Source organism: Macaca mulatta, chromosome 6 (assembly GCF_049350105.2).
Source record: "Macaca mulatta isolate MMU2019108-1 chromosome 6, T2T-MMU8v2.0, whole genome shotgun sequence".
NCBI classification, from domain to species: domain Eukaryota; kingdom Metazoa; phylum Chordata; class Mammalia; order Primates; family Cercopithecidae; genus Macaca; species Macaca mulatta.
In genome coordinates, this window is record NC_133411.1 from 23,136,700 (window position 1) to 23,149,769 (window position 13,070).

General features: G+C 35.9%; 1 protein-coding gene across 1 annotated transcript in view; it reads right to left on the reverse strand.

Annotated features, from left to right (window-relative positions):
* Positions 1–13,070, reverse strand: part of CDH12 (cadherin 12) — a 485,928-nt gene that overhangs the window by 51,195 nt on the left and 421,663 nt on the right. Inside the window, exon 7 of the mRNA XM_028849358.2 lies at positions 7,624–7,877. Within this exon, the coding sequence (XP_028705191.1) occupies positions 7,624–7,877 (254 nt within the window). The remainder of the gene's footprint in view (positions 1–7,623; positions 7,878–13,070) is intronic.

Below are 13,070 nucleotides of genomic sequence, written 5' to 3' on the forward strand. Positions count from 1 at the left end.
AGTGATTAGTAGCGTAACCTTTGAAATTTGGCAGCCTTTGTTTAAATCGTTTTCTTATTCTTTCTGAAGACATAATATGATCTTGGGCCTCAGTGTCCCACTCTGTCAACTAATGTCAGCTTCAGTGTTTAAAGAAATCTGAGCAATGTGCTAAGCTCAGTACCCAGCACAATTTAGCTCTTACAATGTTACTATATGTAGATAATTGGTTGCTACTGACATAAGTAAAAGTGAACATGTTTATCTTGTTACATATTATTTGCGATAGTTCCTTGTACATTGACCGTCAGTGAGTTGGTCATTTGAAGAGGAAGCAAAATAACTTTATTTACAGAGAAACATGTAATTCTCCATCATTTAGTATATAATAACAAATTCTGAAGGGATATATTCTTAACCATTCAGTTCGTGTAAATTTGAAGGGAATGCTATTTTTTTTCCAGTGCAAACAAAATAAGCATGTATGCTAGCAAAGGTGTCAGGTTTGTTTAATATTGTCAAGTACAGATAGAATTCCACTCTAAAAGGCAGATTCACATGGACCAATAACTTGATAACAGCATGTCTAAAGCATATATACTCAACTGTCTCACTGGGGATAGATTTTGCTGAGTTTGTGTGCAATGGCTCCCCAAAGAGATTAAGGAGAGATTAAAGATAGGGAAATTAAGTTATTGATAAATTTTAAGATTCAGAACTCATATAAAGACATTTGAAGATGTGGTCTACCAAAACTCAACTCTTCTCAGTTCTATTTCTTCCAATTAAAATAGTTAACCTCTATTTTATCTCCTTCATCCTAGACTTCTGCCATCTTGGATATCAGAAGGGTATGTATATTTTATATACATACTTCTCCCATTTCCCAGTGTCTTCTTCATGTCCTTCATATCCACTGAAACCACCATATTGAACCCTGTCATGGTACTTAACAAAATTTTACTTAGGACACAAATACATATAATGTGAAAAATGAAAAGATACCTGAGAGTTGGGACTATACTGAATAAGGTTTCATATACTACATGCAAGATTAATTTAATTTTAAATATTTTCTTGATGTAAAAGATATATTCTAGTGTATAATGCAATGTACTAATAAAATACAGTGTGCATATATATGTGTACATGTGCATGTGAGTTTTTTCAAATCTAATATAGGTAGATCTATATCTAGATGTGTAAATGTAATGTCTTTTTTTCTTAAGTTCTCATACACCTGGGTGTTCTGGCATGATCTTTATGGGGATTAACCTCTGTTAGCAAATTGTAGTCCAGTTGATCTCTATTTTCTTAGCAAATTTTCTTCTCTTTCTTGTTTGCTTTTTTTTTTTCGTTTTTCTTTAAAGTAAAATGATTTCTCAGTTTCTTTGCTTCTATGAGTGGAGTTAATACAAGCTAAATCCCATCAGCACACTTACAAAGAGACTTTATGCAAAAACCAGCTTCAGAGAAATAATTCTCTTGCGGGTCCTAAAGACTCAGTTGTGAAAAAGATGAATAGGGCAAAATCCCCAGAGATTAATATATTCAGCTACCCCTGAAGTTTCTAAATTCTACATCTCCTTTTATTGGTTTGTTTATCTCTGAGTTTCTTAGAGGTATTCCATATCAAACCCTCTCTGCTTTTTCTTTTCATGTCCATCAATTTGTACAAAAATATCTAATTTTTTTTCATTTAACATTCTAGCTTAGCCTAGCCTACCTTAAACCTGCTTGAACAACGTATTTTAGCCTACATTTGGACAAAATCATCTAGCGCAAAGCCTGTCTTATAATAAAGTGTGGAATATCTTATGTAATTTATTGAATGCTGAACTGAAAGGGAAAAAAGGAATCAATGTATAGGTACTCAAAGTATGGTTTCTACTGAATGCATATCAATTTCATAGCACTGCAAAGTGAAAACATTGTGAGATGAATCTTTACGAGTCAGGAAACAATCTGTACACTTTTAAATTGTACTCTTAACCACTGTAATTTTGAGTTTATATATGCAAGTCTACATACATAAAATAGATTTACTTTACATCATCATTCTGTTATTATTTAATACTTTTGACATGGATTAAAATTAAATAATCAATTTTTTAAATTTTATAAAAAATATGATTAAGTTCTATTTTAAAATTTATTCCAAAGATAACAGACTTTTACATGTTTGGAACAAAAGAAAAGTGGTACATATTGAACAAAATTACCCACTGAAATCTTTCTGTAACCCAAATCAATAATACTCAAAGTAAATGATACCTTTCAATGTAACTGGATAATCAACAGTTTTAAATTTCTAAACTCAAGAACTTGCTGTTATGAAAAGCCCCTGCATCACTACTGGTGGATATACTTAATCCAATCTCATTTGACTCACTAGGAATTGTTTCTGGGAACTATATAATAGCAGTGTTCACCTCAAAGAATATACAGCATTAGAGACAAGAAATCAGTGCATCAAAAGGCAAAGGCTAGAAAAGTAAAGAATAACTAGAAATTAAGCTGGGGCCGAAGGTTGAGAGTAAGGAACCAGACATGGTGTGTTTGCTAGTCATGAAACCTAAGAGAACCTTTCTTCAAAATGGGATCAGTCCTTGGTTATGGCATTGATGTGGTTCTTGGCTGTGCTTAGTGATGATAATGATGATGATGATGAAGAAGATGATGAAGATGATGATGATAAAATACCCAAGGTCCTAAATTAATACCTTGCATAATAACTCTGTGAAAACATAATTAAGTAAAGGAAAACAAAACAAACAGCATATCTAAACATGTCAAGTAATTTTACACTTTCATTCTCAGTTTTCACAACGTATTTTCACTCTCATTCTTAAGTGAGTAAACACATTTTCAGAACAAGGAAAGATGATGCCTCATACCCCATGTTTCCTTAGCTGACATTATTCAAGTTTGTTGTTCACTCCAAGGACATGGAACAAAGACAGGTTTCAGTTGATTCAAAAACAGCTCTGTCTTTTGACAACCCCTTGCGGGGATCAATTAGATCCATCTGTGTCAAGTGGGCCGACTGCTACTCATTAGAAGTAAGACATGGTACACTACTTTATTTGATATAAAGTAGCACTTGTCAGATACTAGTTACTGTGACATAAAAAGTACAAAATAAAAAACACACTTATAGCAGGAGAATTTCTTTCATGTTAACCTTCCTTTGTTCCTCACATCAGGGTCTTGACTCTAATAATTTTCTTGAATTTGGAAGGTGTATCTTTACCTAATAATGTTTTTTACTTAGGAAGTTTTTGATTTTTCTAGTTCTTAAGTATTGCATTAAAATCATGTTTTTCTTAATATTTTGGCCTCATCATTCTTTTATAAGTCTTCAAAATAGAACATACAGTAAATTAAACAACATAGCATGTTCTCTACTCTAGGTACAGAGTTTCTCTATGTAAATTCTTATTTATTGATCTGCAGAGAGTTTCAATTAATCTTATTTACCTTTTAATTATTTTTGTTACAACCTTCAATATTCTTTCAATAACTGTTATAACTGTTCATATTTTTAAAAACTGGTAAATCCATTCACCAGGCATCTCCTACTTTTGTAATTATCAACAGAACATCCAAGGGCTTCAGAAATAAAAGACTGATAAATAATGTTAGGGTAATACATAATAATTACCAAGGCAGAAGATTTTGGAGAATACCTCAACAAATACTGAATGTATATGTGGATGTGTGTGTGTGTGTGTGTGTGTGTGTCTGTGTGTGTGTATGTGTCTGCATATAGCCTTATAAATCATATATGGTTTTCTGGAACTTAACTGGAAGTGAATCATGTTGTAATATAGACATGTAAAACAATAGTTTGAATCCAGTGAGTAAACTGTTTAGCATTCAGTCTGAAATGTAGGGATGTTCAGTAATTGTTATACTTACTTCTTTTTAAAAGACAGATGAGTTTTTTTAGAGTTTTCTCCTGATTACAGTTTCTCTTCAAGAATAAAAGCATTTGTTATGGACTGAATGTTTATGTTTCCCCAAAATTCATATGTTGAAATCCTAATGTCCAATGCATGATATATGGATATGGGCCTTTGTGGGGGTAATGAGGTCATGAGGGTGGAGTCCTCATAAATAGGATTAGTGCCCTTCTAACCGAGACACCAGACAGCTCTCTTTCTCTTTCTGCTGTGTGGATACAAGAACATGACTTTCTGCAGAATAGAAACCAGGCCTTTATTAGAAAATGCATCTCTTGGCACATTGATCATAACCTTCCCAGCTTCCAGAAACAAGAGACATGTATATTTGTTGCTGAAGCTACTCCATCTACCGTAATTTGTTATAGCAGCCTTAAGTGACTAAGACAGAAATTGGTACCAAGCAGTAGGGGTGCAGCTATAAAAAATACCTAAAAATGTAGAAGTGGCTATGAAACTGGGTAATGGGTACAGGCTGGAAGAGTTTTGAAGTGCTAAAATTATGAATGTTCAAGGATATTCTGTTAAAGGTTCAGAGAGAAAAGAGAACTGTAGAGAAAGACTCTGTCTTCCCAAAGAACATCTAAACAATCCTAAACAGAATGTTGGTAGATATATGGATGTAAAAGCCATTCTGATATGTTATCAGAGAGAAATAAAGACATGTTATTAGAAACTAGAGGAAAGATAGTATTTGTCATAAAGTGGCAAAGCACTTAGGTGGGTGGTGTTCATGTTCTAGTATTTTGTGTAAAGAAGGACTTTAGAGTGATGAAATTAGATATTTAGCTGGGGAGATTTTTAAGCAAAGTGTTAAAGGAGTAGCTTGGTTCCTCACAACTCCTTACAGTAAAATGTGAAATAAAAGAAATTAAACAAAGATGAATTTTTTAAGTAAAAAGAAACCAAAGCTTAAGAACTTGGAAATATCTCAACCCATCTGTGTTCCAAAATAATGAGAAAGTGTGTTTAGAAGAGAACATTAAGGGTTGATAGATAGACCAATTACTTAATAAGAAGATTTGTATAGGTGCGAACCATGAACTTCATCCACTATTTCAGAAAAAGCCGGGAAAACAGATGAGATTATAATAGCAGAAACACTGCCAGCTGGTACCGAAGGAAAGAGAAATGCGGTAAAATGAAAGAAGATCATCAAACTTCTTCAGCTCCGTTAAACAGCATCACATAACTCTTCAGCTATGAGCATTCATAATTCTCCAAATCGAGGGAAGAATTCCAAATCACCCCAATAGTGATTTGATGTCACCAGGCTTGTGGAATGGCTGCTTCCATAATGATTTCAAACATTGGGCTCAATGCCTAGAAGAGACATTGGGGTAGAGTCGCCCAGTGGAGCACTGAGGGTGTGACCACTGCACATGAGTGAGGCTACTGCAGAGAGCCACAGCCTGGGTGGTGCCCCTCTGAGTGTGGGAGGTTATGCTGCCACCCTAGTGAGTCCAAAAGTGGGACATCCATTCTAGTGGACCTGCAAAGTGAAGAATTGATCTAGAGAAAAATTATGTTTGACACTAAGGTTTGATGGAGTTTCCACTGTTAGGTTTTGGACTTACATTGGACGTCTCACCCCTCTCTTCTTTCCTCTTTCTCCCTCTTGGAATACGAATATCTTCACCATTGTATTTTGGAAACATGTAACTTATTTGGTTTCACAGATTCACAGCTGGAGAGGAATGTGGCCTCAGGATAAACTGTATCTTTTGTCTCACATTTGTTTGCTTTAGATAATATTTAGATGACACTTTGGATTTGAGTTAATACTGGAAGAAGTTGAGAGTTTTGGGGCTCTTAGGATGGATGCACTTTGCATGTAAAAAAGGCATAAATTTGGGGTGGGCAGAATTGGAATCTTATGAGCTGATATGTATCCCCCCAAATTCACATCTGGCAATCTTAAACCTCAATGTGATAGTATTAAAAGATGGGGCATTTGGGAGGTAATTAGTTCATCAGGATGGAGCCCTCATGAAGTTATTTTTACCATTACAAAAGGGACTATAGAGAGAGCTCTCTTTCTCTTTCTCCAGTGTCTGGAAACAAGGAGAAGATGACCACCTGCTGAAAAGGAAGCAGGTCCTCACCAGACGCCAGATCAGCTGGTCCCTTGATCTTGGACTGTCTAGCCTCCAGAACTGTGTTTGTAGCTTAAGTCACTCAGCGATATAGTTTGGCTCTGTGTCTCCACCAAAATCTCATCTCGAATTATAATCGCTACATGTTGAAGGAGGGTCCTAGTTAGTAGGTGATTGACTCACGGAGGTGGTTCCCCCATGCTTTTCTCATGATAGTGAGTGCGCTCTCACAAGATCTGATTATTGTATAAGTGTTTGACGGTTCCTCCTTCACCCGTTGTCTTTTGCCTGCCGCCATGTAAGATTCGCCTGCTTCCTTTTCCGCCATGATTGTAAGTTTCCCGAGGCCTCCCCAGCCGTGTGGAACTGCGATTCAATTAAACCTCTTTACTTTTTAGATTACCCAGTCTCAGGGCAGTTCTTTATAGCAGTGTGAAAGCAGACTAATACATCCAGTATGCATTAATGGATTATAGCAGCTAGAGCTGACTGAGGTAGTATTCATGTAACTACAGGTGATGGATTCAGATAAATTCAAAGAGCAAGTTGCCTATGCTCTCAAGCCATTTCGTGAGATTTCACTATATGCAATTACTGTGTTAAGGATACCACTGAAAACTTGATCCATTGTTTTAATCTTTACTTACCACATGGTGTAAAATCTTACAAGATATTTGTCTATTGTATGTCAATAGAAGAGAGTGTTTTGCTTTAAAAACCTACTTAATGTTTTCTTATTTTGGTTCTTGCATATCAAGCTTCAATCATTTAGGGACAGAAGATTCAGAAACAAATCTCATACTTGTCTTTTAATCCGTTTCCCAACAGCTGTAGGCATGCAGCAGAAAATTCAAGCATACAATAGAATGAATGGGGGAAAAAGTCTCAAAACATACTGCTGGGTCAATGTATAAGTGAGGAAAAGGGAAATTGCATTGTCTTGATAGTACTAGTGGAATTTATGTGTTGAGAGAGTGGGAGAGAGATGAGCAGGAAGCAGTTCCTTGCAAAGTGTGTGCTTTGAGCAATTTTATAAATTCATTTTACTCTACGACTGACTCTAACTGTGCCTCTACTCATTTCACCTCAAACCCAGCAGACATGTTTTACACACTGGAAAAATGACATGCAAATTGCAATAACTTTTTCAAACACTAACTTTGTGTAAGGGGTCAGAAAGTTTAGACTAATTATAAAATGTATTAAAATTTGTCTATTATACTCTAGGCACTTCCAAAGTATCTTAATATCACTAATTATGAGAATCATTCTCTAAAAGGTTATATTATTAAATCCCATTTCTACATGAAGAGTTGAGATTTGTTACCTTGAGTGACAGGAGAATCAGACCTCTAGTGGTTGTAACTCCACTAGTAAACATTGTTGCAATAGTTGATAATGTGTTTTCCCCCAAAATCCTATATCACTTCCTCTATTCTTATGTAAAGTTTTATGTTTTCAAGCATCATATTCTATAATTAAATCATCATGCAGTTTTGGACAGATAATTGGTTTTCTTGTTTTTGTTCTTGTTTTGTTTTGTTTTCCTGAGACGTAGAAAAGAAAATGTTTCCTTTTCTCACCTAACAGCACTGCTGCCTACATCCAGGTCTTGAGCAGTGACAGCGCCAATGATCGTCCCGACCGGAGTGTCTTCGTAAACCTCCATGGTGTAGAGCGGCTTGCTGAAAACCGGCGGCTCATCTACGTCCAGCACGCTGATCTTCACCGTCGCTGTGTCTTTAAACGGGCCCGCCGAGTGAAACCGGTGGTCAAGGTGAAGGTTGGAAGCCTCAACTTTGAAAGTGTATGCCTTCTTTGTTTCAAAATCTAAAGGCTGTAGCGAGGACAAATTAAGAATAAGGAGTACATTTATGTAGAATGTGACAGAAAGGGTCAACATTACTTCAGAGCAATTTGCAAATTATTACCAATTGTATTGGTTTAAAATTTTCATTTTTCTTCATAATTAGTGGGTAAGGGCAGTACAAGGAATTTTTATTTTTTTATTTTTTTGAAAGTCTCTTCCTCTCGCCCAGGCTGGAGCTCAGTGGCGCGATCTCGGCTCACTGCAACTTCCGCCTCCTCCGGGGTTCAAGCGATTCTCCTGCCTCAGTCTCCCGAGTAGCTGGGATTACAGGCGCGCGCCACCATGCCCGGCTAATTTTTGTGTTTTTAGTAGAGACAGGGCTTCAACATGTTGGCCAGGCTGGTCTCGAATTCCTGACCTCAGGTGATCCACCCACCTCGGCCTCCCAAAGTGCTGGGATTACAGGCGCAAGGTAAACATTTTAAGAAAAGAATCACCTCCATGTAGAAGTTTCTGGGTAACTTGTAAAGATCATCAGTTGCAAATGTTTTTTTTTTTTTTTCTTAAAAATCACATCATTTACATGCAGACATACATGCTAGGTAGGTTTAATCATTTTACGTGAGCAAAGTTAAAACAGCAAGAGAACAGATGTTCAGGGAAGCATTTCTCTGCTCTTATCCAATACTGACATCTAGTGGAACAAAGCAATGATTAAAAAAAACTGAATAAAAATGAAATAGGATCATTGAAGATATTCCAGATTCTAGCTGCAAATTTGGTATTGGAAAAGTGGTCCCATGAAAACTCCATATTTTGTTGTCTTATTTTATGGCATCTTATATTAAACACTTTTGGATGTCTACATCTTTTCTTTTTTTTACTAGTAAATGTCTGTATCAGTATTTAAAAGCATACATATTGCTAATTTAAAAATAGTTTTGCTTTTTGTGTGTTCTCAGAACCGTATATATAAATTATGGGCACTGTAACACATCATCAATACACATTACCAAGAATTGGGGCTTTCAGTATCAATATATATGACCAAATTAGAAAAGGCTGTGAAACATAATATAATATAGGAAGTCATTTTCTATGGAGTCACGGATGCTCAATTTTAGCTTATCACTGCTTACTTGCACCCTCACTGTAAACATTAATTTTATGTCTGCAATAACTGAAAATATACTATTCCTGAAATATGGTGCTGCTGTGGTGCTTTGTTTAAGTGATAATTTTAAGGTCAATGGCACTGGCCTCTCATCATCTAAGAAAATCTGAGACAGCACGAATTTAACATTAACATAGTGATTTTCTAGGACCTTTAAAAATTTCTGTTTTCTAAAGGAATTCCCTCAAGTCTGATTCCAATGAGTTGCTAATTGTAGCGTCAGTACCTGTTTCTTTACTGTAGTACACCTGGGGAAAATAAAGGAAGGATATTTTTCTCCTTCTAAGATATGATTGTTTTATGCATTTCCTCTGAGGAACAAAAACGAAAAAAAATCAGTTTTAAATCTTCAAAAACTCTCACAATTTCATGGAATTTATTGTAACAAAATAGCAATTTCACTTGAATATGACATCATTCTCTTTCACCGTACTTTTTTATGCAGCAGGAACTATATTTATTAATTCCCTATAGGTATTCCTTTTATTTATCGTACTTTTATTCATGTGTTTACCTGCTTTGTAATCAATGCTTTCTTTTTACCTTTCTATATTTTAATTTGCTCACCTCATACCTGTTAACTTATAATACTGATCTCCTTTCATTTTCATGTTTCCCCTGTTAGAAATTTTGATTTCTCTTAATACCTATATAAGCAAAGAATAGTACGCATAAGATGCGATGGCTGATCATATGGCCTTTGATTACTATATACTTTAACTTTGAACCAAGGATGATGATAGTCCCTCCCTATAACTGATCCCCTCCTTGTTCCTGGGCCAAAACCATGTCTGTAAAACTAAAGAAAGGCCACAAGATTAGGATTATGACAGTGGCCTGAATTCTGCTAAAACATAGGTAGTTTCTATAATCTGTTACTGCTCAAGAATCATGTGATTAGAGGTCACAAGATTTGTAACTTCCCTAATTGCCCCTACAGATTACATCACTATTGCAGAATGTAAGATTGGTCTTTTGAGATGTTTTTCACTCTAATCCCACCCAGATTTGTGGCATATGACTCAAAGAGTCCTATGGCTCCCTGCCCAGAGATGGACTCAGCATGGGGGGACTATATTTTACACCCTTACGATGTCATCCCCAACCAATCAGCAGCACCCATTTGCTAGTCCCTTGCCCATCAAACTATCCTTGAAAAACCTTAACCTCTGGGCCGATCTGAGTAACAATTCTATCTTCTGCATGGCTAGCCTAGTGTCAGGTAAGCTCTTTACTGCAGTCCCATTGTCTCAGTGAATTGGTTTTGTCTGTGCAATGGGCAGGAAGAGCCCATTGGGGTATTACAGCACCACTTTCTCTGTTCTTACTTTGCTGAAATCCAGGTCACAAAAAACTAAATGAAATGTTAAATGCCAAAGGATTTTCTCATTTCAAAGGGAAATAAGCAATTTTTGGCATAAATTATAAGAGAATAGCTGCCTGGGCTCTTCCAGGGCTCCTCACGCTTCCAGATAATGTTGAGTGGAAACGGATAGCTATGGTTATAGATATTTTGAGGAATTTGAAAAAATGATAGTTGCAGCAGGCAGAATTCTAAGATGCTCCCAATATTCCTGCCCCCAATGACCTATACTCTGTGTGCAATGACTCTGCCATTGATTGTGTGAGAGGCCTGTAAATTAAATGATATCTCACTCACATAAACTTATTAAGTTTTATGGCAACATAAGTTGTGCAGATATAATTAGGGTCCCTAATCACTTGACATTGAGCTCATTAAGAGATATTTTACTTGAGAGGTGTGACCCCTTAAAAGAAACGGGTGATGCAGATGTCTAGAAATGTTTTATCTGAAAAAAAGAGAGAGGATCGCCCAATGATGCTCCTTTGATCAGCCTAAAGCTTGAATACTGTGTTTTGTTAAAGAAATCAGACTCAAGAAAAGACAACTTGTTGCAAGACTAGAATGATAAAATATTACCAAAGTCAAAAATAAGAAACCACTACAATTACTGAGTGTGTTTAGATGGAATGAAGAAGATCAAGGCAAGGAAAGACACACATTTTCAAATACTTGAAGGGTCATTATGTTGATATTACCTAGGATTATTCTTTATGCCTCTGAGTGGTAAATTAATAGAAATTTGAGTTATTAAGAAGAGTAATTTAGGTTAGAAAAAGGAGAAATCCTCTAATAAATAAAATCATTCTATAGTGAATTTAAACACACACACACACACATGTAGATGTTTTACGAGGTGGCAAGGCTTGAGATGCATACTGTGAGGATGGGAAAATGAAAACATAAATAAGACTTGCCTTTCAATTCATTCAAAAAATTAAAGAATATTGCCATCTTGCTTAATGAATGAGTTTGAAGAAGTACCAAGTTCTCTATAACTACATGTGTTTAAAAGAAATTGAATATGTTAGAAGCTGTAAGAGAGAGAATGATGTATAAGATAGAAGCGTGCACTAGCTAATTCAAATTAAGGAACGTATAAAAATATATTTTCTGTTTTTCCAAACTCTAAATGCTCTATAAGTGTTAAACAACGTAAGTTGTCTATGATAGATATCCTTAACTTATAGTATAAGAATACTTTGATTTTTATCACCTTAGGGTTCCTTTTGCCTAGAAAGCAAATTGAGCTGATCTGGCTCATACTAACTTCCCTTTTTTAGGCAAAAATTAACTTCTATCTTAGAATGTAAACGTTACTACCAATCATTCCCCATTTCCCTCTCTATTTTCTCACATGTGGAAATACTTCCGATTACCTATATGATTTGGCAAATTCTTTCTAGATAAGATCTTAATTTTTTTTCCCTACTTGATTACACACTACTGTTAGCTGGATAATCTTGACTCTCTACTGGTAACTCCTTTTCAAGCCAGACACAAAAGGAGAATTTTGAAACCTTTAAAAGAGATGAGATGTATTCCATGCCTTTTAAGAACCTCTGACCTATCACAGCAGGCAAATATCTGGTTGTCAGGGAGATAGAGTGAGATAAAAGAATCCTTCTGTACATACACATTTTTGCAACTGAAAACTTATAGCCTGTAGTGATCAAAGAACGAAAGAAAATTGTAAGAGAAATGCCACCATAGTCTCCTAGGTGACCCTGACCTTTAGGCAATCCCACTTTACAAAATGGTATATAGCTCAGAAAGGGCAAAGAGAATCAGCAGTGATCCCTCTCTAATTGACTTCACCTACCCATCTGACTGACTACCTTCCATTTTTGCAGGGAATGAACTCTAGTTTCACAATCAATAAAAATCCCAGCATTTGAAATAAATATAGAATAAATAGGATTCCTTTCAGTGCTAGAAAATGAATCATATTCTACAATAGACATACATTATTGTGAAGCTGAACTAATTTATCTCTTGCACAATAAACAGAAAACTTTGTGGCACTGCTTGGAGCCCATTTAATGGTTATGAATTTTTCCAAGGGGCAGAAATGATTGACTAAAGAGAATGTAGTTGAGCAGCTTCTTTCTCTTTAGGTTGTTTCTATAAGGGAAGATTAGTGGCACCAGAATGTTCAGGAAACAATTCATCTTATCGAATTGTGCAGTAAGAACCACAACTATAGAGAAATAAAGTATGATATACTCAGTTGCTCTCCAGAGATTCAACGGAGGAATTGGGGAAGGGGGGAGTTTTGCTTCTTTGTTTTTTGCCACTGAAGGAAATAAAAAATATTTTACCCCCAAATGTATTTCTCTGATGGATTTTGAAATGTCTGCCACAGGGCCAGAAAATATAAGTGGACTTGCAAAGCTGTCTTTTGTGGAAGAAAAATTGCATCTGTAAAGAATTTCCATTAATGTAGGCAGGTCTTTTCTATGCCTTTCCCAGACCTAGGAGCCAATGAGAGCCTGACAGTTTTAAAAGTCTGAAAATAAATAAGTATCACCGATTTTCTCTGAGCGAGGTTTCATTTACATAACAAGTGGCTTTGCTAACCAAGCCACTTCCTTTCTCCCTCTCATAACCTTTCTTGCCACTAAACCTGATTTACCAAGACAACCTGATTTTGTCCATGCTTTGGGCCACCATTCTTTCTGTA